At 45.6% G+C, this 27,977-nt stretch overlaps 1 protein-coding gene and 3 long non-coding RNA genes across 5 annotated transcripts; 1 reads left to right on the plus strand and 3 right to left on the minus strand.

The window, feature by feature from the left end:
• Window positions 1-657: 657 nt before the first annotated feature.
• On the minus strand, window positions 658-26,393 carry HEBP1 (heme binding protein 1). Of its 2 annotated transcripts, none has more exons than XM_004281131.3 (4): window positions 26,235-26,393; window positions 17,105-17,243; window positions 14,920-15,100; window positions 658-1,256 (listed from the first exon to the last, which is right to left on the minus strand). In XM_004281131.3, the coding sequence occupies exons 1-4, from the start codon at window positions 26,310-26,312 to the stop codon at window positions 1,079-1,081; spliced, it is 576 nt and encodes a 191-aa protein (XP_004281179.2). In that variant the 5' UTR covers window positions 26,313-26,393; the 3' UTR covers window positions 658-1,078. The 2 variants fall into 2 exon arrangements, with proteins under 2 accessions (XP_004281179.2, XP_033263998.1); XM_033408107.2 differs by lacking the exon at window positions 658-1,256 and adding an exon at window positions 5,982-7,343.
• Window positions 2,990-5,452, plus strand: LOC125960574 (uncharacterized). The gene is made up of 3 exons (XR_007470380.1): window positions 2,990-3,099; window positions 3,544-3,713; window positions 5,173-5,452. It is a non-coding gene; the product is annotated as an uncharacterized LOC125960574 (long non-coding RNA).
• LOC125960573 (uncharacterized) lies at window positions 17,254-26,228 on the minus strand. Its single transcript, XR_007470379.1, has 3 exons — window positions 25,789-26,228; window positions 22,271-22,494; window positions 17,254-20,966 (listed from the first exon to the last, which is right to left on the minus strand). It is a non-coding gene; the product is annotated as an uncharacterized LOC125960573 (long non-coding RNA).
• On the minus strand, window positions 23,500-24,607 carry LOC125960578 (uncharacterized). Its single transcript, XR_007470384.1, has 2 exons — window positions 23,842-24,607; window positions 23,500-23,679 (listed from the first exon to the last, which is right to left on the minus strand). It is a non-coding gene; the product is annotated as an uncharacterized LOC125960578 (long non-coding RNA).
• Window positions 26,394-27,977: the final 1,584 nt, after the last annotated feature.

Below are 27,977 nucleotides of genomic sequence, written 5' to 3' on the forward strand. Positions count from 1 at the left end.
GGCGGCCAGGAGAGGTGAAGACATGGCTCTCATTCCTCTTTAGCAAACCCCATGGCGAGCTGTTGACAGGGCTGGCCCTGTGCACCCTGGGAGGATGGCACGCCCTCCCAGTGCCGTGACCCACTGGCTCTCATCCTTACTGGCTCCCCCAGGCACTTGGTTCCAGCTTAGCTACTTTCCCCACCGCCCCTCACAGCCTCGGGTCCCCTTTCCTTCTCTTCTGGCCAAGATGCACATTGCTTCTTTCACTTCTATCCTCTTCAGCTAATGAAACTGGGCCCCAGCTTTTCTGACCTCACCTCATCATCCTGCATAAACCCTCTGGGCAGGTCTTCCCGTCTCCACGGTTACGCATCTGGGGTAGTGAGTTTTCTTCTTGGTCTATCTTTGTGGTCCCTGGAACCCTTTGTGGCCCACAGCTGCAAACAGTTTCCTCAACTTCAGAGCGTGGAATCGCTGTGACACGGTCACGGTAAGTGTCTGTGGTTTAGAGACGATCAAGCATGTGGTGTGTGTCCTCCTTCCCTGGGATCTTTGGGCTTCTATGATGAAGGACTTTGGAACTGTAAACACAGGATTCCTGCGACAGTAAACACCATCAGTAGTATCTATACACCTGTGGAATCTTGGAAAAGAACTACACTTAGGATTCGTCTCAGCTGTTTAAGTCAAAGATCTTTATTTCCAGTTTCTTTTTAAAGAAAGCTCTTATAAGAATCAGAGATGAAAGATCACACGTAAATCACACTTCTTCCTCAATAACAAAAATACGGTTTCAATAATTTTTAAAAATCAGTTTTTAGGGATCCAGAGAGCTGGGAAAATGCTGCTGGGTTTTTCTGGTCTACCACGGAATTTTCTAAGTCATTTAGAAGGACGCATATGTATCGTGGGTGCCTTATTTCCCTCCACGAGAACAAGAGCCTCAGGATCTGGAACGTGCTTATTTCAGGAAATTGGCAGTGACTGATTGGCTCTGAAGGAAAGTCGGCCCTGCTGGAGCTGCACAGGGAGCTTCATTTCCTCCTGGAGGAAGTGGGCACAGACGCAAGCATCCAGGGAGCTCTAGTTCAGCCAATTATTCATTGCTCTTCACCAGCCAGACCTCGTTGCGACGTCCGTAGGGCTTCATGGGAGGGTCATACCCAGTGCAGAAGTAGAAGTCACTCCGGCAGGTGGCTGTACCCTCCAGGGTGGTACGCAGCTCGGCGGCATGAGCTACGTAGTCAGTTGCCTTGGCATAACCGCCAAACTGCCTGAGGACACAAAGCAAGTCACTGGTTCAGAAAGGACAGGGTCTCAGAGAGATGGGGGGACGTCAAAAGAGTCACTCACTACTCTTATTACGACAAGCACGCTCTAGTTGTTAAGACTTCAGATCTGCCCCTTCCTGCAGGGGTGGAACGAATCTCACCGAGCGTGAGCCTCGTTTGTAAAACAGGGATATGTTTCCTTTTTCTTCCAGTTGGTTATGAGCATTAACTACAATCACGGATGTAAAAAACTCTAACGCAGGGCCTGAACCACACTACACTCGGCCCTCTGTGTCGGGGGGTTCTATACCTGCAGATTCAACCAACTGCAGATTGAAAATATTTGGGGGAAAAAAAAAGTTCCAGAAAGTTCCAAAAAGCCAAACTTTAAATTTGCCACGTGCCATCAACTATTTACATAGCATTTACAGTAATAGGTATTATAAGTCATCTAGAGATGGTTTAAAGTAGGTGGAAGGACGTATGTAGATTATATGCGAATACGACACCACTTTAGATAAGGGACTCCGGCATCCTTGGATTTTGGTATCTGTGAGGGTCCTGGAACCGGTCTGGAACCAGTACTGTAGTCGGTACTATAGGCGAGCTTCCCTTCCCTTTCTGAAATTTCCTGAAGAGATGGGAGGCTGACTTTTCCCAAAGCCATGTCTTTACCCTTTTCTCTAGCTTCCTCTGCTGCCCCAGTCACCTCTCTTCCCTGCCTCTCTGTCGCCAGCTGGCGGGGAGGAGAACCAAGGGAGTTAGGGTGGAGCTGGAGCTCATGTTTCTCCCACTGCAGAGCAGTTCTAAGGACAAGTAGCAGCTTTGTTAAAAAACAGAGCTACCTTGTGACCACCTAGAGGGGTGGGGTAGGGAGGGTGGGAGGGAGACTCAAGAGGGAGGAGATATGGGGATATATGTATATGTATAGGTGATTCACTTTGTTATACAGCAGAAACTAACACACCATTGTAAAGCAATTATACTCCAATAAAGATGTTAAAAAACAAACAAACAAACAAAAGAAAACAGAGCTACCAAAGGCAGGGCCCCTAGGCAAGCTTTAAGCATGCCTGCCCCAAATAAGGAAATCACTTCAGGGCTTCCCTGGTGGCGCAGTGGTTGAGAGTCCGCCTGCCGATGCAGGGGACATGGGTTCGTGCCCCGGTCCGCGGCGCGGCTGGGCCCGTGAGCCGTGGCCACTGAGCCTGCGCGTCTGAAGCCTGTGCTCCGCAACGGGAGAGGCCACAGCAGTGAGAGGCCCGCGTACTGCAAAAGAGAAATCACTTCTAATCGCTTCTCCTGCTCAAATCAGGAAAGCCTTCTTCTTCTAGTAAGTAAAGATGATTTTTCCAAATCAGGCTTTTCTCTTGATGGCAGAAGGTGGAGATAGACAAGCAATAAAGTTTGTCTTTTCACGACCGTTATTCTCTCCTTACGTCACCTGCCTTCGCTCCAAAATTCATCCTGTGACCTACCCTAAATACACCACTCTAAATCTGGGGCTGCATTACAATCTTTACTAGTGTCAGACACATCCCCATTTCTAACGAGCTTGATGACTCAAAGGTCTGAATCTGCGCCCAGCCAAGATTCGGCCAAATGCATTATTTTGGGTGGGGTTCTCTGACTCACGCTTTGCTCTTTTATAACTCGCTAAGCATTCAGCACATTGATTACAGGGTTACTGCTTTGAAAATACCCAGGATTTCATCTCTAAGGAGTTGGTTGTTCTAATGTCTAGACAATAGCTACAGCACATGGACAGGGCTGAGACCAATTTGGGAGACCGGAGGCTTGGTCCTTCAAGTCTACTGAAGAAAGATTATAAGGCAGATGGAGAAAGGTGAGTTCTAGCTTCATTGAGGCTCAAATGAGATAAAACTGGATTAGGAGGCAGAGGATGAATATTAAGGAAGGATTGTTCTGACAATAAAAGCCTGTAAGACACTGGGCTTATTTTTGAAGAATGTCTATAGATTGAGGACCGCGGGTCTGAAACGAATCAGATGCTGGATGGGGGTGGGGTGATCAGGTGTTAAATGCCTCTGCAGTCCCCTCTCACGCTGTGATACTAAGCTGTTTTCTGTGTAAATCGATGATGTTGGCTCTTTAAACTACTGGTTTCTACAAACATCTAAAGGAGTGGTCCTCAAATACCTTCATTCATCAGTTGAGAGGCAAAATGGCTAGTTGTGTGCTCACATCCTACCTCTGCCTTGGTCTAGCTCATGGTCTTGGGCAAATGCTTGCATTTCTCTAACCTTCAGGTCCTTCATCTGTTCAGTAGGAATGAGGGCATCAATTTCAGAAGGCTGTTGTAAAGATCAAAAAAGAGAAAACGACACAAACTCCTTACTCAGCCTCCTGCCCATCACGTGGGAAACGCACAGCAAACAGTAGCTATTGTTGTTACTTTGCAATTTGCTCAGAACAGTCTCCAGTTCCCTGATGCCCGAGGTGAGAGACATAATGGTGATATAAAGTAACTAGCAAGAGAGCTTAATGATGAAGAACTGGCTCAATTAACAACCTCATCTTCTCATTTTCTCTAAAAATGCTTTCAATCTTGTAACCCCACTCCCCTTCCCCATTCCTCCTTTCCCCTCCCTTCTTTCTTTCCTCCCTCCCTCCCTTCCTCCCTTCCTTCCTTCTTTCCTCCCTCCCTCCCTTTCTTCCTTCTTTCCTCCCTTCCTCCCTCCCTCCCTTCTTTCTTTCCTCCCTCCCTTCCTTCCTTCTTTCCTCCCTCCGTCCTTTCCTATCCTTTTCTTTCTTCAGAACTTCTCACGTTCTAACATACTATATAAAAGTTATTCATTGTTTATGGTCTGAGGCCCATGGTAGAATACAGGCCCCATGAGGGCAGGGATCTTTGTCACTCTTTGGCCACTGGTGTATTCTGAGCACCTAACACACATATTAGACCTCTTGGCTAAATGAACCGTCTGGGAGAAATGATGGAAGTCGCTGTCTTCAGGTTGATAGGCCTACAGATGAGGGCAAAGTCTGTTGGCCTCCATCTTCACTCACTCATAGAATAAAATCTGAAGCACCTACTAAGGGCACAGTGGTGGGGATTCAAACAAAGTGGATGGACTGGGGCCGTGTTGGAAAGGGCCTTGAAGGGCACGCTAAGGACTCTGAGCCTGACCTTAGATGCAAAGATGGACTCGGGAAGGGGTTTTAAAGTTAAGGGACTGCTGTGATCGGACTGTATTTTGGAGAGACCCCTCTGGGGTGGGGGGGTGGAGAGATGAGGGGAAGGGAGTCACCGGAGGCCAGGAACAGCTGACAGAGAGATGACGAAGGCCTGGACAAAGGCAAATGTGGGAGGTGAGCGTGGGGCGGGGAGAGGCCAGGGCGGGGGTGGGGTGGAGGGAGTCAAGGATTCTCCAGGGCTTCCAGTTAAGTCTCTGAGTGGAAACCGACACCACCAACCAGAAGAGGGAATCGGGACAGGTGGGGTTTTCATCTGGTTTGGGGCATATTGCTATGAAGGCGCCTCGATGAAACGAATTCGTGCAACAATTATCGAGCCCCTAAGTGTGTGCTGGGCACTGTGAAATCTCCCTAGACGTGGGCAGGAACTGGAGTCAGAGATACGACCGGGGAAAGAGACGGGTCTAGCGACAGAAACTTGGGCGTCATCTGTGAGTAGGTGCTGGCTCTGGTCAGAGCGAAGAGGGCGATGGGGCCCAGGTGGTAAGCGTACAGAAAGTCAGCAGACTGTTCTCAGAGATCCTAGTCCCCCGCTGCTGGGAGGAGGATGAAGACTCAGCAAAGGCCGCTGAGAAGGACCCACCTGAGTCCAAGGAGACCCGGCAGAGAGTGATGCGGAGAATGTCATCGTTCAGGGATTCTTAAATCCATTACCAGAAAAAAGAAAAAAAAACCCTTGACTTTTTCTATTTTTTCCCAGGCTGACTAAGATGCTTATAACGAGGATGAAAATTTCCCTATTGCTTCATCAAGGAAGCATTCTACTGGGAAACGAGCAAAGCTGGATGAGCTGCGGAACAGATCCGCGTGTGCTCCCCGCTGCCAGTCTAACCAGCTGACCCGAACCCCCATCACAGAACTGCACAAACAAGCCAGAAAGCCAAACCCTCCCAGGCGCAGAGGCCTAAGATGTGAAGGAGGCCCGGCTCCGGCTGCCTCGTTCCCCAGGGCTCAGCTTCCACGCAGCACTCGGAGGATAACCACGCTGTACCCCCAGCTCTCCAAGTCCACAGGCACATCTGAGTGTGAGTTAAGGAATGCTTGTAAAGCGCTCTGAGCTTCTCAAAGGAAAGAAACAGGAAGCGAGCCTGTTAACCAGTGTCCAAGTCTCCCTCTTCAAAGCCGCTCACCACCAGGGCTCTGTAGTCAGAGCTCAGTATTCCCAAGAATTTGGTTACCATGGGAACCAAGGAAGGATACACATGCCCTGGATTCCAGAAATACAAAAGGAACTGTCTACGTCATGAAGAACCTAGGGGTAAGACAGGAAGAAAGACACAGACCTACTAGAGAATGGACTTGAGGATATGGGGAGGGGGAAGGGTAAGCTGTGACAAAGCGAGAGAGAGGCATGGACATATATACACTACCACACGTAAGGTAGATAGCTAGTGGGAAGCAGCCGCATAGCACAGGGAGATCAGCTCGGTGCTTTGTGACCACCTAGAGGGGTGGGATAGGGAGGGTGGGAGGGAGACGCAAGAGGAAGGAGATATGGGAACATATGTGTATGTATAACTGATTCACTTTGTTATAAAGCAGAAACTAACACACCATTGTAAAGCAATTATACTCCAATAAAGATGAAAAAAAAAAAAGGAACTGTCTAAACAGGTCTGGAAGAGTTGGGGTGTGGGGAGGATGATGCAGGTGTCATTGAGGCAGGTGAACAGACGGAGACTTTGGTCCCAGGTCCGAAAAATCAGAACGTGTTATCTTTCAGGGAGTGCTTGGAGCAGGCAGGCAGCGAGGAAGAGGAGAGATGGAATGGCTCTGAGCCTGACCATCCGACGTGGCCTGGAACTTTCACAGTCAGCAGGTCAGCACGGATCTGTGGAGAGTCTGCCACGCACACAGCCCTGTGCTAAGCAGGAGAAGCGTAAGCCGAAGAGCTGATAATTCCACATCAACAGGAAAGAAGCTTAACACCGTGTGGCATTTCATTCAGTCAGATTGAACCAGGCTTATCGAGGTGAGCATCGCTCAAGCGGGAAGCACACGCTCTCGAGAGCATAGAGCCGTAAAGACGACGGGGAAGACTTTCTACCCGGGCCAGGTCTCACTGTAGTGGCCAGGACAGAGACACACATAAAGATTAGGCAGGGCAGGAGAAAACACCAGAACGGAGGTACACACAGAACGCTCTGGGGGCAGGGAACAGGGACGGATTGGTTCTGACTTAGAACAGGAAGGGGAGGATGCTACGGACGTGATATCAAGCTGCTATCTATCTCTTGAGCGTCTCTTCTGATGGCGGCAATGAACAACATGACAAAAATTCCTGCCCTCACAGAGCTTGCAATGAGCAGAGGTTGGGGAAGGGCTGAGAGGAACTGGGCGAGTGAGTGAAGGTCTGGGAGTGGATATCGTATGTGTGTGTGTTTGAGGCGGGGCTTGGGAGGTGTGGGTGGGATGCTCTGAGGCTAGGCGGACCCCTGGAGTGGGGCTGTGTTGTGGAGGACAGTGCACGCCACAACAAGGCATTTTACTAGGCTTCACTGCCCGGCCAAACATTTGGGGACCCAACCCAAAGTCCACCCATCCCCCTTCTTATTTTATTACTAGCTTGGCCTTGGTCCCAGACCTCGCATGTGCCTCGGGCAGAGCCCAACAGCAGGGGGCAGTAGTGCGATCGGTCCTGTGCTTTAGGGCTGGCGGAGACAAAACGACCTCTCAGCAGAGGCAGAGCTGGAGGGACGAGAAACGCTAAGGAGGCCTCGGCAACGGTTCAGGCAAGAGGTGATGAGGGCCGTGGCCGTGCGGATTGAGGGGAAGGCACAGCCAGGAGGTGACCAGGACTCGGCCAACACTGACGTTGAAGATGAAGGAGTCAGGATGGATGTGAACGGGATGCGTAGGATGGAGGGGCCTCTGGGAAGACAGAACACCGGGGGTCAGATGTGGGAAGGAATGTGAGTTCCATTCGGACATGCTGATTTGGGAGCCGCCCGAGGAGGTTTACACGGCGATGCTGCCCAGGGAGCTTGTGATAAAAGGCAGCAGCACTACCGTGTTGATCTGGGTTCACCCACCTGGAAATAGTGACTGAAGCCCCTTCCAAGTACTAGACTAAAGGGACAACTGAGCAGCTGTGGGGGGAGTGAACGGTGACGGATTAGGTTTTAGTTACAGAATCTTATCCCTGGCGGGGCGCTCAGAGGGGAAGGGGCTTAAATAGCAGAGGTACGCGATAAACGTTTGTCAAATGCAGCCAAACTTGCCACTTGGGACAAACCTTGCGTGCATAATTGTCGCACATCCGTTCAGATGGTATCTGAATTCCTCCAGGGCTAGGGCTTCAGCGCCTCATCATCTGTCCATTTTACTCTGAGACAGATTATGCCAGAAGGTATGTATACATGTATTTACTTATTTATTTTTTTCTACTTTTTGTTTTGGTTGTGCCGCATGGCATGTGGGATCTTAGTTCCCCGACCAGGGATCAAACCTGAGCCCCCTGCATGGGAAGTGTGGAGTCTTAACCACTGGACTGCCAGGGAAGTCCCGAATGTATTTATTTATTTATTTATTTACTTATTTTAATTTTTTTTTAGATGTTGGGGGTAGGAGTTTATTAATTAATTAATTTTTGCTGTGTTGGGTCTTCGTTTCTGTGCGAGGGCTTTCTCTAGTTGTGGCAAGCAGGGACCACTTTTCATCGTGGTGCGCGGGCCTCTCACTATCGCGGCCTCTCTTGTTGCGGAGCACGGGCTCCAGATGCGCAGGGTCAGTAGTTGTGGCTCACGGGCCTAGTTGCTCCGCGGCATGTGGGATCCTCCCAGACCAGGGCTCGAACCCGTGTCCCCTGCATTAGCAGGCAGATTCTCAACCACTGCGCCACCAGGGAAGCCCCCGAATGTATTTATTTTTGAGTAGAAATAGGCTTCCCTATAATTTCAGTTCAGATACCACTTCTTATCTCTGGAACGACGCTGTCCTGAAATATCTCGAGGCATTTGCTTTTTGTCTGTTTTCTCCACTATAATGTTTCTCCCACCTCAAGGGGCAGACGCTTTGCTCGTTCCCTGCTATATTTCCAGCACCTAAAACACTTCCTGGCACAGAGTAAGTGAATGATGAAGATGTGATTTTTTTTGAATGAATGAATGAATGAATGCGTAAGTGGCCTCGCCTTTGTCTTCACAGTGAGTCTGAGGAATGGTAAGACGTTTAAGGGAGCTGGAGGGAGGTCAGGCAGGAGAGTTACTGATGGAAGGGTGGCAGCTGCAGCTGAAGCTATCGGGAGGGGCCAAGATCTTGAGGGAGGAGAGCAGGAGGCAAGGTCCAAGACTTTCATTCATTTACTTATTCACCAACTTTTCTGTTTTTAATTAAAAAAATTTTTTTAAAGAGCCCTCAAATCCCCCTTTTTGTTTTGTTTTGTTTTAGTTTTACTTTTTTTGGCCGCGTGGCTTGTGGAATCTTAGTTCCCAGACGAGGGATTGAACCTGCGCCCTCGGCAGTGAAAGCGCAGAGTCCCAATCACTGGCTCGCCAGGGAATTCATTCCCTTATTTACCAACTTTTTTGTTTTGGGGTTTTTTTTTTGCGGTATGCGGGCCTCTCACCGCTGCGGCCTCCCCCGTTGCGCAGCACAGGCTCCGGACGCGCAGGCTTAGCGGCCATGGCTCACGGGCCCAGCCGCTACTCTTACCCCCATCTCACGGATAAGGACACTGAGTCACACAGAGGCTCGGTGAGATGCCAAAGGTCCTCCGGCCATTAAGCGGTAGACCTGACCTTGGAGCACAGGTCACCCCGACAACGAGCTCCTTGTTTCCAACTCTTTCCTTTATACCCAGACATTTCATTAAGATCATGAAAGTCTTGTTAACACCATCGAACCTCTCCTGCTGTTGGTCTCTGTTGAACTGCATTGAGGAGGCTGAGCTCTAACCTAAGTGGCCTTTATAGAGCACAGAGGGAGGACAGTAGTCTGGAATGAGGCCACTCATCGAAGCGTGAGGACAACTCTGTTGCCTCTTGTGAATACTGAAAAAACTCTGATCACGTTAATTTTTCATAGCCTTCTATTCATTTAAACAGTATTGGTAATACATACTACTAGTCAATGGACATCCCTTCACAAGGTCATAAAAAAGGAAGACTGAGTTAAGGATGCACTGTGTATTTGAAACAGTATTTGTGCCTTCTATTATGTCATCAACTCTGCCTTCCACAGAAAGGTACTTTTAAATGCACACTTGACTGTGCAGTGACACCTAGTGGCTAGTTGAGGAATGAACAGATGCTAACTTAGGATCAGATGCTAACAGGTTAAAAAAAATTCATTGAGCCATGCTAGATGCCGTCTTTGTCACTCTCCTCTCTGTTTAGGTTGCAGTAAAGGAAACTTCGACAGACCTGGCTTGAATAGTAGCTTTTAAAGAGATTCCCTTTCCCACTATAAGGAACCAGGGTTCCTTGGAGAAATGGCTAATTCCAGCTCTAGAGCAAGAAATGTCAGGATGCGCTTGAGATATCCTGTCCTACCAGAAACCAAGGAAGTTACTGAAGATTACCAGGGTCATGTCAAAAGGACCAAGAAAGCAACTTGAAGAGGTTCCCACTGGCCAAAGATGGGACAGTTTGAGCATCAGTGAGAATAATAACCGCAAAGAAGTGAAACACATCAATTATGTTTGAATTCATACGTTTATATCGGTACTCAAAAACCAGAGATCAACACTGCCTCCCCTTTGGAGGATGTTAAGAAATGAAATCATTATTCTGAAAACTGATAAAGAGAAGGTATCAAGCTAAAGAGAAGGTATCTGGCCTTTTTTCTACAACTTTATCTCAGGGAAACCACATAGTAGATGAAAGGAAGTTTCTCTTTACCAAAGTACTCCGGCTAATAAATGAAGAAGGAAAAACAGAGAATATTATCATTTGACAACCTCTAAGGAAACATGGCATCTGGGAAATGTTGATCTAAGGTCACTAATATCACAAAACCAGAGGCAAGCATGAGCCCCTGATGGAGATACACAACACCATCTTTGAAATATCCTTGCCCCGAACTCAAACTTGAATCTGATTATGCCTCTAGTTCTGACTACTAATATCAGGCAGTACAGGGACAGAGAAACATGTTAAAATGCCACAGTAAGGAAACCAGCAAAATTCAGACTGTGGGAAACACTAGGATAAATGATCCATAAACGGCAAGGAAAAATGAAAACGTGTGGTGGTGAGAAAATCAACAGATAAATAAAAGCTTCAAAGATGTACCAACCCATTGCAATGGATGCATCTTATTTGGAGCCAGATTCAAACAAATTGTAGGAACAAATTATGAGCTAGTAGGAGAAAACTGAACACTGGATATTTAAAATTATTATAACAGTAATGAATTGTTAAAATTTTAGGAATAATAAGATACTATTTTTCTATTTTTAAAAAGTCTTCAGTAGTCACAATAAAATATTTATGAATGAAATAATATAATGCCTGGAATTTGCCTAAAAATAAGTTAGGGTTGGGACCAGGTTGAAGTTGTGAGGATACACATGACACAAAATTGGCCTTGAGGTAATTATCATTTAAGATGAATGATGGTACATAGGGTTTCATTTTCTTATTCTGTCTTTCTGTAAGTTTGAAGATTTCCCTACTAAAAAGTTAAAGGCAAAAGAAAAAAATGGGACCAAGTTATTATCCTGGATTTGGAAAGAGAAATGATTAGAAACTAGTCCGTTCTGCTTGAAGTCTTATGTGACCTGATTTAATCATGTCAACCTCATTTCTTATGAAATAAGAAGGGGCAAAGAGAAAGAATTACTGAAACCTACTACAGGTCATAAACATTAAGCAGTTTATAAATAGCATCTCAGTAAATACTGAAAGATAGTCTCTAACAATAATACTATGAGGTAGATTATATTATCAGCACTTACAAGATGGGAAAACCAAGTCTTATAGAGGCTGAGTAACTTCCCAAGCATCATCCAGGATTCAAACTAAAATATACTTGTTCATCATATTACACCAGGCTGCCTCCCAAGACGCAGGAAAGAGGATGGAGAGGATAGAGTGGGAACTAGGAGAGGACAGAGTGGGAACTAGGATGAGACAGCTGAGATGCCTGGGGCTCAAGATTTAAGGAGGTACTCACTCTCAGGGCCAACCCTACATACACTTGGACAACTGTGAGACTGAGTGTCTCCTTAAATTTTGCACAACAGGTGCACCTGCTTCCTCACCCTAGTCCCAGCCCTGGGAAAAGATAGTCTAGGTATTCTTTAAATAGAGTTTGCTTTCTCTGCAGCCTCTGCAGTGAAGGCTGGAAAGTCTGAATGAGGGCTGGAGCAGAAGAGGTGGAGGCTCCTGTCACACAGGAGGATTTTAACAACTGGGGAGTCACTGATTATCTAGAAGAGACCTGGCTTCTGAAGGGAGGTTGAGGCCCAAAGAATAAAGTCATGCAACCACTTGCACCTGCTTTTCTCTAAAGTCAAGGAAACCGGACCCCAAGTAAAGCCCTGGAAACAGGACTAGAATAATAGGAGGCACATGTGCTCTGCTGAAAGGCCCACAGACCATGAATAACTAAGGCAGTAGCAGTCCGGCTCTGGCAAATGCTCCCTGCCCTTCTGGCATTCAAGGGGAGTGTGGGTTAAAAACGAAGTATCTCTAGCCCTTTATGCTCCCCAGATATTCATGACCCCAAACTACAGACTGACTTAGATATTCTCTGAATCTCCCAGAACCCTGCTGTGGCTAATGTAGATGTTCAGCTTAAGCCGAGGGGATATTCTCTATATCCAAATCAGTTTGGCAACTGGCAAAGGCGTTTACTTAGATACAGTGCAAATGTTTGTGTGCTGTAGGCTGAAGAAATTTAAGAAGAAAGTCAGTACTCAGTATTTCTTAATTCATCAATAATATGAATTTAGAAAGAGAAATTAAGAAATAATCCCGGGCTTTCCTGGTGGTGCAGTGGTTGAGAGTCCGCCTGCCGATGCAGGGGACATGGGTTCGTGTCGCGGTCTGGGAAGATCCCACATGCCGCAGAGCGGCTGGGCCCGTGAGCCATGGTCGCTGAGCCTGCGCGTCTGGAGCCTGTGCTCCACAACGGGACAGGCCACAACAATGAGAGGCCTGCGTACAGCGCAAAAAAAAAAAAAAAAAGAATCCCATTTACAATTGCATCAGAAAGAACAAAATACCTAGGAATAAATTTAACCAAGGAGGTGAAAGATCTTTACACTGAAAACTATTAAGACATTAATGGAAAATCTGGAGAAGACACAAATAAATGGAAAGATATTCCATGCTCATGGATTAGAAGAATTAATATTGTTCAAATGTTCATATTACCCAAAGCAATCTGTAGATTTAATGCAACCCTTATTAAAATTTCAATGGAATTTTTTACAGAAATAGAAAAACAATGTTAAAATTTGTATGGAACCACAAAAGACCCTGAATAGCCAAAGAAATCTGGAGAAAGAAGAACAAAGCTGAAGGCATCACATTTCCTGATTTCAAACTATATTACAAAGCTATCATAATCAAAACAGTATGGTATTGGCATAAAAACAGATACAAAGATCAATGGAACAGAACAGAGAGTCCAGAAATAAACCCAGGCATACATGGTCAACTAATTTACAACAAAGCAGCCAAGAATGTACCATAGGGAAAGGACAGTCTCTTCAGTAGATGGTGTTGGGAAAACTGGATAGCCACATGCAAAAGATTGAAACTGGACTACTGTCTTACACCATACACAAAAATCAACTCAAAATGGATGAAAAACTTGAACATAAGACCTGAAACTGTAAAATTCCTAGAAGAAACCATAGAGGGTAACCTCCCTGACATCGGTCTTGGCAATGATTTTTTTTGTATTTGACTCTGAAAACACAGGCAACAGAAGCAAAAATAAACAAGTGGGACTACATAAAGCTAAAAACCATCTGCACAGAAAAAGGAAACCATCCACAAAATAAAAAGGCAACATATTAAATGAGAGAAATTATTTGCAAATCGTATATATGTAATGGGTTAATATCCAAAATATATAAAAAAAAATAATATAACTCGAGAGTAAAAAAACCCAAACAATCAGATTAAAAAGTGGTCAGAGGATCTGAATAGACATTTTTCCAAAAAAGATATACAAATGGCCAAGAGGTACGTGAAAAGGTGCTCAACACCACTAATCAGCAGGGAAATGAAAATCGAAGCCACATGAGATGTCACCTCACACTTGTTAGAATGGCTATTATGAAAAAGACAAGAAGTGACAAGTGCTGGCAAGGATGAGGAGAAAACAGAATCCTTATGCACTGCTGGTGGGACTGTATATTGGTGCAGCCACTATGCAAAACAGTATGGAAGTTCCTCACAAAATTAAAAATAGAACTACCATATGATCTAGCAATTCCACTTATGAGTATATATCTGAAGGAAATGAAATCACTAGCTTGAAGAGGTATCAGCACCCGTATGTTCACTGCAGCATTATTTACCATAGCCAAGGTGTAGAAATGATGTAAGGGTCCATAGACAGATGAATGGATAAAGAAGATGTGGTACATACATACAATGGAATATCACTTAGCCATAAAAAGAAGGAAATCTTGCCATTTGCAGCAACATGGCTGGACTGTGAAAGCACCATGCTAAATGAAATAAGTCAGAGAAAGGGAAATACTGTATAATCTCACTCATATGTGGAATTAAAAAAAACAACAACTGAACTCACAGATACAGAGAACAGATTGGTGATTGCCGGAGGGTGGGGAGGTGGAGGGTGGGAGATCTAGCTAAAGGTGGTCAAAAGGTAGAAACATCCAGCTATAAGATAAATTAGTTCTGGGGATGTAATGTACAGCAGTGACCACAGTTAACAATATTGTACGTTGTATCATATATTTGAAAGTTACTAAGAGAGTGGATCTTAACATTTCTCATGGGGATTTCCCTGGTAGCGCAGTGGTTAAGAATCCACTTGCCAATGCAGGGGACACGGGTTCGAGCCCTGGTCAGGGAAGATCCCACATGTCGGGGAGCAACTAAGCCCATGCGCCACAACTACTGAGCCTGTGCTCTAGAGCCCATGCTCTGCAACAAGAGAAGCCACCGCAATGAGAAGCCTGCGCATCGCAATGAAGAGTAGCCCCTGCTCGTCGCAACTACAGAAAGCCTGCGTGCAGCAACGAAGACCTAATGCAGCCAAATAAATAAATAAATTTGTAAAAAAAAAAAAAAATTTCTCATCTCAGGAAAAAAATCTGTAACTTTGTTTAATGAACGATGTTAACTAAATGGTGGTAATCATTTCATAAGATAAACATATATCAAAGCATTATGTTGTATTTTAAACTAATGCAATATTATATGTCAATTCCATCTCAAAACTGGAAAAAGAAAATGCAAATGCTCACTGCAGATGATTCAAGTGCTACCCGTGTATGCCTAAAGAATAGTTTCCTTACGTGGAATAGACAGTGATGCCTTCCCTGTCTTCGATCTTAATGCTGTCATCGCTGGGAGCTGGTGGGTCGCTTTGAAACTCATTTGGAATCCGGAACCAGACTTTTAATTTCTTCTGTAGGGACCCATCGGCACTGGGGAATACGGCAAAGGAAATAGGAACTGTCATCCCCATCCCGATTCCTGAAAACACAAAACCCCACAGATGGATGTGGGTGTTAGAGACAGGACCTGCTCAGGCCCATGGACCATCTGCTGGTCTCATTCTTCTTCCAAGACAATATTTGTTGTTCTTGAAATTCATAATAAGTGTTTCAGGCATTAAAACATATCATCAGACACAGACAAAACGCCTCTTATTTGTATATATTGGAGGTAAGAGCATAGTGATTCAACTCATCTGGAAAAAATTATTTGGTAATATATATTTAAGACTGTAAATATATCAGTATCTAATTACTTCCTATCTAATTGTTGATTTTAATGAAATAATCCAAGATACGGAAAAGGCTATAGGTAATAGGATTTTCCTTGCAGCAGAATTTATAATTGTGAAAAATTGGGATTCATATAAATGTTCAAAATAGGAATATGTCTAAGTAAGTGACAGGCACATGATGCAATCTGATTTATCTATTAATAGTTATGCTTAGGACTATTTAGCTACAGTGTAAAATAATTATGAAATAAGTGACAGAAGCAGGATGTATTGCACAAACACTATGATTACATTTTAAAAACCTATTAAAAAGGGCTTCCCAGGTGGCGCAGTGGTTGAGAGTCCGCCTGCCGATGCAGGGGACACGAGTTCATGCCCCGGTCCGGGAAGATCCCACATGCCGTGGAGCGGCTGGGCCTGTGAGCCATGGCCGCTGGGCCTGCGCGTCCGGAGCCTGTGCTCCGCGATGGGAGAGGCCACAGCAGTGAGAGGCCCGCATACCGCAAAAAAAAAAAAACAACAACAACAAAAAAAAAAAACAAAAAAAAAACCTATTAAAAAGCCCTAAAAAATACATTTGAAGACGACAATGATTATATTAGAAAAGATGGATTAGGGGTGCTGTTTTGTTATTTTCAAAATTTTTTAATGAGTTTATAATTTTTACACATATTTTCTTCTAAAGAAAATGTTATGACAGTGCCAAGAAGGAAAAGATTTCTTCTTGACCTCCTACTGGTCAACTTATGTCCAAAGCCTGATTACTTTGGTCCTAGTAAGTGTTACTAAGGTTAATACTAGTCTCTAACTTGCTCAATTATCAACTTGAGATATATCCTAAAAATTCAACACATTGTCTCTTTTCTCACCTTGTGTTTTGACCCATTTTGGGTTTGCACTGATTCCAAAGTGCAGGACAAACTAGAGACCTAAAGAGTTCAATTCGTATTTAAATATGGTTTACATACTAATAGGCACACTGAAACTTCAGGCCTCTCATTTTAAAAACAGGGAGGCAGCCAGCACAGACTGCCAAGTCTTTTTATTTATTTGTTTGTTTGTTTATTATTTTTAGGCCATGCCCCACGGCTTGTAGGATCTTAGTTCCCCGACCAGGGATCGAACCTGGGCCCCCGGCAGTGAGAGCGCTGAGTCCTAACCACTGGACCGTCAGGGAATTCCCCTGGACTGCCAAGACTTTAAGAGGGGAGCAGCCTAAGAATTCTCAGGCTCTTTATTTGCCAGAACAGAGCCAGGGACCCTCCATAATCATCACTCACTGATCCTCGGTATCCCCACACAATCTGAGCTACCAGGGGGCTGACTCTGGAGATTTCCAGCGTGGGGGCGGAGGTCTCATGTCAGAAGCTGGCCTTGTTCTGTGGCCTGGCTTATCGTGGGCACACCTTACCCAGTCCACTAACCCAAAGACATGATAAGCACTGTAGGGTTAAAAAATAACAAATAAACAAACAAAGAAACAAACAATCAGCGTTGTGTCTCCACACCTGGAAGAGAAGCATGAACTCAGTGCTACTGAGCGGGGATCCCACAAAGTCGGGGGAGACTGGCATGAAGTCAGTGGGTCTCCCCAGAGCCTCCCTGCCCACGGAGCACAGCAAGTTCACGTGCCACTGAAACAGGTAGTGACAGGTGCCTTGTGGTCCCTCCCTGTGTTTTCCATTGATGACGTGAGACTATGCAGCCCTGGCCTATGAGACCAGAGCCAATCCTTCAGGGATACTCACCCTTGTCATTGGAGCCTCCCACATACTTCATGACTTTGGGCATTGCTTCCCGTAGAGCCTCATCCACAGGCTTATCAGTCACTTCCACTGTGGCAAACTTCCCACCTTCACAGGCCCTCTCCTCATAGGAGACCTCTCCCTAGAGGCAGAGAATATGCAGCACTTAAGAGATAGAAAGTAGCAACCTGTGATGACTCTAGAAACAGTGAAAGTCCAGTTACCAGAGGCACACACTGCTAAGGAACCTTCCATAAAGAGCCCAACGATGGTGACAGGGAAGAGACAGGCCAGAGAATGAAGGGCCACGACAAACAGATTCTGAGATTTCTTACAGATGTAGAGACAGCAGAAAAAACTTCATATAATCAATATTCACAGAGAAATAATAGAAGATATTACAACCCAAACCACCGAGAACATCCCCAGTATGCTATAAAAATAGACTGTTCTGAGATCAAAGAGCTCTGGGAAATTAAAAATATAACAGGAAAAATTCAGTGGAAAGGCTGGAAGAGAAAATTGAAGGAAATATTCTAGAAAGTCAAGTAAAAAGGCAAAGAAGTAGAAAATAGAAAAGAAAATCAAAGGATCAAGCCAAGAGATCCAACCTCTGAATAATAGGAGACCCAGGAAAAGAGAAGAGAAAATTGCGAAGGAGGAAACAAAGAAATACAGCAACCATCCCACAAAACTCTATGGCCCCAAGATTAGCCTCAATCTAGTAGAAGGGCTGCAATTCAAGAAGAATCAGAGTAGTTCTTTTCACACTGTACTCCCAGATGCAATTCCTCTTCCCAATCTGCCCCTCAATGACCAGCTGCACTGTCACTTCCCCCCCAAACCCTTCCTCCTTGGCAGTGATCCCCTCTCTGTGTTGAGTCTCTGCCCTAAGGTCATTACCCTTTCCCTATAGATCCACACAGCTCTCTTTCACCCCTCTTCCTCTTCTTCACCATTTGATGTCTCATATGAAAAAATTTTGTATTCCTGAACATACTGTAAGGCAGCACTTTCAAACTTTAAAAAAAAAACCACAATCCATAACAAGAAATACATTTTTACACCACACCCTATCATGAACATACACGTTTGAAGCAAAGTTTCACAAAATAACACTTTACCTGTATGGACCGGATGCATGATTATACATGTCTTTTCTTTTAAATTGAAGTATAGTTGATTTACAATGTTGTGTTAGTACAACAAAGTGGTTCAGATATATATATATATATATATATATATATATATATATATTCTTTTTCAGATTCTGTTCCCTTATAAGTTATTACAAAATATTGGGTATAGTTCCCTGTGCTATATAGTAGGTCCTTGTTGGTTATCTATTTAATACATATAGTAGTGTGTATATGTTAATCCCAAACTCCTAATTTATCCCTCCCCCCACCTTACCCTTTGGTAATCATAAGTTTGTTTTCCATGCCCATGGATCTATTTCTGTTTCGTATATAAGTTCATTTGTATCATTTTTTTAAAGATTCCACATATAAGCGATATCATATGATGTATATCTTTGTCTGACTTACTTCACTTAGTATGATAATCTCTAGGTCCATTCACGTTGCTGCAAATGGCATTGTTTCATTCTTTTTTATGGCTGAGTAATGTTCCATTGTGTATAGACACTACACCTCATTTATCCATTCAGCTGTCGATGGACATTTAGGTTGCTTCCATGTCTCGGCTATTGTAAATAGTGCTGCAGTGAACATTGGGGTGCATGTATCTTTTCGAATTATGTTTTTTTCTGGATATATGCCCAGCAGTAGGATTTCAGGATCACATAGTAGCTCTATCTTTAGTTTTTAAAGGAACCTCCATACTGTTCTCCATAGCAACATGCCTTTTCTTTCTATCCTGTTTATTTCTATTCTGCTCCACTCAAGTGAATTTTAGTCTAGTCCACTAAAAGAAAAAAAACCTTGATCTATATTAATTTTACTCTCTGGTAACGGAACACCAGTACAGTTTGAAAAATCTGCTAGGTCTTTGTGGACAGAAACTATATCCCAGAGCTTTACATGTTAGATGCTCAAAAGATATTTATTGATTGATTAAGGAGGTGCCTCTCTTACTAATGATTGTAAAAAATAGACACATGATAGAGGACCTGGCTGCCCTGGGCTGGTCAAACAGGCCTTCCTACAACATCTTAGACTGAAGATTCAACTTCCAAGGGGACATAATGAATCTCTAGAGGAGGGTAGGACTGTGAGTGGCCTATACAGTCTGAAAAAGTACACTTACTATTATAAACTTATACCTAGAATGCAAAAACACCTATTGTTTTTGTAATGCAAAATTGAAGGCGAGTAGTGAGAAAGGGTCAGGGAAATCTGAACATAAACGCTGAGTGCCAATTTCATATACTTCCCTCCACATGGGGCAGGGGAAATTGCACCAGACCAAGAATCAAGAGGCCACAAACTGGCCTCGACTTTGGGGCACTGTGCCTACTAATTCTGAGGACTGCTGTGAGGCCCTCCCCTTAGTGAGTCTGCACTTCCAAAAAGCCTTCGGTAGCAAACTGTGTTATGTAAACTCGGGGTATCTTGCTCTTTCTGGCTCCTTCTGTCATAGCAGAGACCAGACCCAGCCTTCTTTGGAGGTCCCACTAAGTCTTGCCACTTAAGATGTTTTAAATTCCAGAAATGTCACTCTGTGAGTCACAGAATTTCAGCCTGAAAGAGGTTTCAAGGTTCACCCAATCAAACTCATTTTACCAAAGAGGAAATGAAGAACCAGAGAGACTGAGTTGCCCAAGACCACACAGCTGCTGAGTGGTGAAGCTGGAACCAGAATTCAAATCCCCAAACTCTGGTCTAATGCTTGCCACAAGGCTCTATGCTCCACAGGGGATGAATTGGGTATTTTTTAACCTCTTTCTGTAGCTACTGAGGTAGTTATTTCTGACAGACATTTGTAGGTTCGCATCACACTCAGAACAGGGCCATCAAAAGTCATTCAGTGCAGCTCCTTCTCTTACAAATGAAGAAACCAATGACCAATTCTCACGGGAGAAAGAGCTGGCTGGCTCTCTCCTTTGTTTTCTTTCCTTCCTTTATTCATTCAACCAACAACTAAAGAGATGAAAGACATGGTCCCTGACATCAGGAGGCATGGTCTAATAGAAGTAGCCAGGAAAACAGGTTATAACCTGACGATATGTTTAAGGGGAGAGGCGCTCCAGGGCAGTGTGGGAGCATGGGAGAGGACCACCTAGGTTAGTTTGGGGGACATGGGTGTCTGTTTACAAGTTTGGGTAGGCCAAGCTGAATTTGAGGTGCTTACAGATTATCCAACTGGACATTCAGTCACCGATGCATTGATTCATCGAATAAACATCTACTGAAAACCTCTGCCAGGTGCTACAGATTTGGAGATTAATATGATACGGGCAGTCTCATTGGATGGTGAGAAGCATTACATAATCATTATATGATGTAACAAATGCTCTGATAGTTCAGGGAGGGCAATTTCAGGTAGCGGGCACCCTAGGAGTAAAAGCAAAGAGCTGAAGAACTTTATGATGACGGTGAAAAATATAAGTAATTCACTGCCACTGGAGCAAGAACGGCCCAGCAGGGCATGGCAAGAAAGGAGGCCAGAGACTCTGGCAGGACCCGGATTTCCGAACGTCTGAAGGCTCTCACAGGGAGTTGGATTTTGGAACCATTAGTCCAATGATGGTGATCTGACAGCAAGTTCGTTTCATCTACCCCAAATTAGTTCAACCTACTTTTGTAATCTAAATAGAGGGTTTTGCAAGTGTGTCGGAGTCTTGAGTGAGCATGTTCTCAGCTTGTTCCCCGAGGCAGAAAAGTCCACGGCCAGAAAGGAACGGCTGCAGAGAAAGGAATCCAGTTTGATTCGGGGAGCCCAGCCCCCATGATAAGTCTACCATCCTTTAAGGCTGAGCTTAACTCTACCTCTTCTTCCTGAATGATCTTGCCTTCCCATGAACTTCAAAGACAGGTGACACTAGAGCTGGAAGGGCGCTTACAAATCCACTGGTTTATCTGTCTCCTGTTACAGATGAGCAAACTGTCCATTGTACAGTTGGACACATGGGTCTGGACTCAGCAAGGGCCTGGCTCAGTTAGGATGCATCAGCATAAAGGGCACCCAAAGCTGTGAATGAGGCTGTGTTGCCCAGGGAACATACACAGAGCATTCTATATAAATTAATCACGTTAATTAATCCCCCGCCTAAACGCTGTCATTCACCAAGTTCTTAACTTATCTGTGATGGTCCAGGCACCACTGAGCTTCTTCCTACTTTGCCGGCCATACCCAGAGCACCTCCTCACTGGCCTTCTGCTATTTGCTTCAATGCCACGGTCATTCCTGCCTCAGGGCCTCCGTACCTGCCTCTTCCTCTGCCTGGGGGATTCCTTTCCTGTCTCTGCCCAATGAATCCTCACTCACCCAACAGGTCGCAACCTAAAAGTCACTTCCTCAGAGAGGATCCCAGTTTAAAACAGGTTCCCCATGATATTTTTATAGGCCCTTGCATTTTCACAACATAGTATATTGTAATTATAATTACAATGGAATTATAGTGGAATATAATTACAATGGAAATTGTAATGGAATAATAGTGTGTTTAATCTCCAACTGCAATCGTAAGCCCCATGGGGTCATGGCCTGTCTGTATTGTGTACCGCTGTATCTCCCAGCATCTAAGACCACGTCTTACACATATATATAGTAGGCCCTCTATAAGGATTTGTGGGAAAGGAGGCCGTGGAGTGAAGCCTGGCTTTACTCTAATGAAAAGGAATATGGTAGCCATAGCTGGCTGGAGAGATGAGAACCTAGCCTAACTATATATATCCATCCTGGAGGAAGGTTGTGCCACATTGTCTGAAGGTGGTTCTCCAACAGGTACTGCCTGTTTTCACAGCATCTATGTCTGTAACTTCTCATTTGAACCACTGCATCACTATGAAAATTTAGCTTTGAGAGATGGATATTATCCAACTATTCTGATTTTCCAGGGAGCTGAATTTAAATAGAGCTCTATTTCTGCAGAAAACAAAGCACCTAAGTTAACACTGTTAGCACATGTGATTCTTCAAATTTAACATCTTGAGTGCATTTCCTTGTTATGTGTAACAAAATAATGGCATAATGGCCTTCCCTCACCCCACGTTCAGCTAGCTTGTGCTCCCACGTCAGTAACTAGATGAGGATTTCAGCCAGTGGCCACAAATAGAAGTTTTCAACATTCAGTTGGAACCCTGGTCAAGTTCAAGTCCCAGACAGAGATGTTGCAAGAATGCCTCGCAAGGTCCTCTGCGAGGGTGTTTTTTTCTCTTGCCACCTGCTGTGGTTGGTATACATGCTGATTTTGGAAGCCAGCTTTCTCACTATAAGAAAACAACAATAATTATTATAATAATGATCAACCTGAGTACTTTCTATGTGTCACGTATTATTTTAAACAACCCTGTGAAGAAGTAAGTGTTTTTATCTTCATTTTCGGATGAAAACAAGAGGTTAAGTAACGTGCCCCAGATACAGTGGCAAGAGGTGGGGTAAGGATTCCAAGCCAGGCAGTGGGGTCCTAATCAATGTGCACAGGCTGGAAACAAATCCCATAAAGATGTCCATTACTAATATCAGTCCTGCTCTCAGTACCCACAAGACCCACCCAACCCCACACAGAGAGCTGTGCATCTTCCTCCCTCCCCAAGAAATGCAGAAGGACCTGATAAGGTCTGCAGCAGCCTGGGCCTCCCCACCAGGTGCCTGGAATCAGCCCTGAACATCTGGTTGAGTCTGACTTTGAGCTACGTGGGGCACCCTGTGTAATATATTCATTCACCCAGGAAAGTGAACAATGGTTTCTGACCCAGGCTCTTTCCAGGAAGAGAGAGATCATTTCAGAAAGAGGCTCTCTTCACAATAACAACACCCTGAATTTGTATATTTTTTTAAAAAAAGATTACAAGAATCTTCAACTGTTTAATTAATTGTCACATAAGGCACTGTCATTCTCATCTTACAGCTGAGGAATTTCAGGGTTCAGAGTGGTTGAGAGGTTAAGTAACTTAACCCAAATTACCTGGAAAACTAAGGGCAAGTTAACAATCAAGTGCTAGGTATTTTGTTGAACAATTTATAATTGGTTTTCTCCTTTACATTTCAAAACAATGTTATAAGACGTGGATTATTATTTTCTCTCATGATTAGCATCAGAGAGGTTAAGTGAGCTGTGACCACGAAGCTAGTAAGAGTGGAGCTGAAATGAGTTCCGACATAACGATATTACTACATGTGTAGGGTGTATTAGCTTACACATCATTCTCATGTTTCTTAAACAATTTAATATTTCTAGCAACTCTGGGAGTGGATGGGGAAGGTATTTTGATACCCTTCTACAGCTGCAGGAACTGAGGTTCATTCAGGTTAAACGATCTGCTTCAGCCTGGCAACAATATCCCGTATGGTTCCATATTCTTATCAGATGTTGAGGGAAGATGCCGATCGGGGAGCTGCATTTATCCCTGGAGACGCCAAATCAGTGGCAGGTGACACTGTACTATAAGGGGCTAACAGAAAACCAAATGACTGGAGTATTCTGAACAGAGGCACCTTGATTCAGAGAACTGATTTCACAGATCATAAAAGAGCTGAGATGCCCAGCAGGGACAGTGAAGCACCCCTGAGGTTAGTAAGCGCCCTACAGAGGTAGAGGGACGGTCATTTTTTACCTGAGTTCAGATACCTGGATCACTTGGTGAGAACCAAAACCATGGTGGCCTGGCTAGCAAGAACTGGAGCCCCAGAGAAGCTCCTGCTTCCAGAGACCTGACAGGGAGGAGAAGGCGAGGGAGAAATACCCTGGCCTCTCCCTTCTTCCAGCCCTCCTATCTCCCTCTAGTGCCTCCCACTGGGAGCCCAGACCCTCAGCCTGCACTGCAAATAACTGTTAACACCAAAGACAAAGTGAGCCCAATTCTACTACAGAAAGGAAAGTTCTCTGCAAGCTGTGGGTAACACGTGGATTCCTCAAGTGTCAAGGCCAACGAGGACCCTGGAGATCGTCGGGCCGAGTCCACAGACTGGTATGCACACAGGTGACATCCCACCACAGACAGATCCTACTGCCTACCTGACCCGCAGGGTTTACAAACATTTGTAACAGTTAAAACTGACACAGGGCTTCCCTGGTGGCGCAGTGGTTGAGGGTCCGCCTGCCGATGCAGGGGACACGGGTTCGTGCCCCGGTCCGGGAGGATCCCACATGCCGCGGAGCGTGTGGGTCTGTGAGCCATGGCCGCTGAGCCTGCGCGTCCGGAGCCTGTGCTCCGCAACGGGAGAGGCCACGGCAGTGAGAGGCCTGTGTACCACAAAAAAAAAAAAAAAAAAAAAAAAAAAAAAGTGACACAGTTGTCCTACTTAAAACCGTAGCCTCACCCCTAACACTCTCTAGTCCCTCCTCCCCTTCCCTGCTTTATTTATTTTTTAATTAAAAAAATTTTTATTTATTATTTATTTTTGCGGTACGTGGGCCTCTCACCATTGTGGCCTCTCCCCTTGCGGAGCACAGGCTCCGGACGCGCAGGCTCAGCGGCCATGGCTCAAGGGCCCAGCCGCTCCGCGGCATGTGGGATCTTCCCGGACTGGGGCACGAACCCGTGTCCCCTGCATCGGCAAGCGGACTCTCAACCACTGCGCCACCAGGGAAGCCCCCCTGCTTTATTTTTGATCACAGCACTGATCACCACCTGATACATGAAATATTTGACTGACTTGTTCACTAGTCACTAAAAGAGAAGTTCCATGAGGACAGGGATTTTTGCCAGTTTTGTCCACTGCTTTATCCCCATTGCCTATAAGAGTACCTGGCCCACTCAACAGTTATTTGTTGAATGAATAAATTTTAAATTTAGAGATTTCACATGAATAGTCTGGATTGCTGGTTTTCCTTAAAAACCTAGCAACCCTGGTTCACATCACTGCATGACAATGCCTGGAATTACCCTTTGCAGATGGGGACTTGAGTTCTCTGTCTCCAACTTGCCTCAGTTCGCACCCTGCCTTATAGTTTGTCACTCATTTTCATTATGTGCCTGGCTGCTTGTAGGCACCTGAATAGGTCACCTTTGATCAGGGTTAAAGTGCTTATTCTGCGTAAGGCTAAGGAAACAGATACAGACAGATGAAGTAACAGGCCTCTGGCTATAGCTGCTTGAAGAGTCCAGACTCTAGTTGAGGGCTTTTGTGTGATGATCAATGTAATGGGTACCTGACTTTGGCCCCCCAGACAACACGGTCCTTTAACAGACGAAGCACTGGGCAGGGAGCTGAGTATACAGCCGCGAGGTGCGCAAAGTACCTGTCCACAGGAGATTATCATCTAGTGGCAGATTTGTTTTCAGGGGGCAGTCCAATTTGCCTGGGTGAGCACTAATGTTAATTTGGGGGAAAACTGCAATGATGCCCTCCTCACTCATCCTGTATTCTAGGACTCCAACTCCCATAGGCCAACAAGCCATTTGACAGCTCTGGGCCTTTGCACGGGCTCTTCTTGTTTCTGTGCATTCCTGCACATCCCGGAGGCCTAGCTGACGGCACCTTCTCTGCGCAGGCCCCACTATCACCCGTTGGCTGAACGGACTGCTCCTTCGCCTGCGCTCCCGGACTTGAACAGTTACCTCCTTCGCAGAGCAGATCTTGTTCTTTTATATTCAGTTCTCCACCAAGGACGGTTTGGGAGTTTCTCAAGGACAAGCACTTTTCCAGTCTTTCCTGCAACCGACGGCCTCTCAGCGAACAAATATTCATAAAGTTTGGAATGTTTAAATGGACGAATGCACTCAAGAGGCGCAGTCCATCTCGGTAAGCTGGGATTCTCCCCTCAAACCCATCCTGCCTCATTGTCTCCCCTCCTCCCAGCAGAGCCCTCCGCCCCGCTGCACCCGACCTCCTACTCCCCTCCTTCCCAGTCCAAGCGCTGGGCATCGGAGGGCCGTGGCCACGGCAGACGCCAGAACGCACAATCCCGGGCACGTTCCTGCCCCACCTGTCCACGCTCCAGCCGCGAACAGGGTGCGGTGGGCGCGGGCCGCCCTTCCGGTCCCCGGCAGCCCTGTGGGCCTACCTTGCCCCCTTTGCTCAGGATCTGCCAAGGCCAAGTCTCTACGCTCCCAAACAGCGAGTTCTTGATCATGCCCAACATGATGTCGCCGCGGCGCTCTGGATGCACGGGTAGAAGCTGGGTGGCCGCTGCGGCTGGCGTCAGCTGGTCTACCCGGAGTGGGTGGGGGGGAGGGCGGGGCGTGGCGGATGGGCGTGGCGATCGGGGAGGGTGTAGAGTGTCGAATGGGCGAGGCGAGCGCGGGGTGGGTGGGCGGGGCGCCTCGGGCTCCGCCCCTCGGAACGCGCTCGGGGAGGTGGGACTCGGCGGGAGGGGCGGAGCAGGGGTCGCGCTCTGCCTCCTTGCGGCAGCCCGCCGGGGGCGCGGATCGGTGGGAAAGCCGGTCGACCTCTGCTCGCCCTGCCTCCCGTACTGACTCTGACCTCTTCCCTGGCGGCCTGAAACAGATGCGCCCCGGTGTGGGATTTAGGCAGCGGTGGTGAACACCCCTCTGCCAACCCTCCCAGACCGCACCCGCCGTGTCCTCTCTCAAGGTACCTGGGCGCTAAACTGCAGAACTTTCGGATTCCTCGCGTGCTTTGCCGGGCCTCCACCCTCAGGCCCTGTCCCCAGGCAGGTGTTATATCAGGTTCACAGGCTTTGCAGCCGCCGCCCTTAGGGACCCCTGGCTGCTGCATCTCCACCGACAGATGTCCCTCCGCCCCTGCCACCTCTCATCCAGACGATTGAAAAAGCATCTTAACTAGTTTTCTACTTAGCACTTTCTCCAGCCCGTTTTAATCAGATTCTACGTTAATTTCCCAAATCATAGCTTTGCTCATTCACTTCTTCTGTTCAAAATCTTCTAACCAATTTTATTACCATTTATTGTCTGCTCTCCCTGCCAAATACTTTACAAATACTCCCTCTCCTCCTCACAGCACAAAAGTAAGTATTTTATAGTCATTTTACAAAGGAGGAACCGAAACTCAACATAATTATGACTTTCCCAGTAAAGTGACTTTAAAAGAATAAAGTGACTTTCCCAAGGTCAAAAACCAGTGTGAGGTTTGGTCAGGATTTGAGTCTGTGACTGTGGTTCAGTGTCCATCATGCTTTTGTGGCACCCCTGTCACCCAGACTTTTACAGATCTCCATACACCCTCTGAATTCTGCAACGCTGCCGCCTCCATCAGGACGTCCTCCCCTTCTAAGTCACCCCTTGAAATTCGACTTCTCTGAAAATACAACTTTCACTGTGTTTCCAGGAACAATGCGCTCTTTCTGTCTGAACTCATTGTACCATTTTGTTTATTCAAATGTTCTGTCCACATGAGGGTTCTTTTTGCACATTTCCCCACTGGTTACACTGTCATCTGAATTTGTTAAACTAATTGTTAGCCTAATTTGTGCAGGCTGCTCTGACCCAACGCTGAGGAGCCTCTTGCTGTGCCTGCCTCTTGGGAAAGAAGACCTTGAACCTGAGCCAGACAGTAGGAATCAATAATGGTGATACTGATGACCTCCAGTTTTGTGGTAACAGATATTAACTTTATTACCTACGGATAAAACGATTTACTTTTTGGCAAATATTTGTTGATTGCTGTTAAAGAAATGGCCATTTAATTATTTTATATTTTCTTGGCTCTTATATAAGAGGCTATTGATTATAAGAGGCATGTTATTTTATGTGCTATTAAGATAGCAAACAGCTGCTAACAAGTAAACTGTGATGTTCAATTGATTTTACAGCATCCAGAGATATTA

This window comes from Orcinus orca, chromosome 11, assembly GCF_937001465.1.
Source record: "Orcinus orca chromosome 11, mOrcOrc1.1, whole genome shotgun sequence".
In the NCBI taxonomy this organism is placed as follows: Eukaryota; Metazoa; Chordata; class Mammalia; order Artiodactyla; family Delphinidae; genus Orcinus; species Orcinus orca.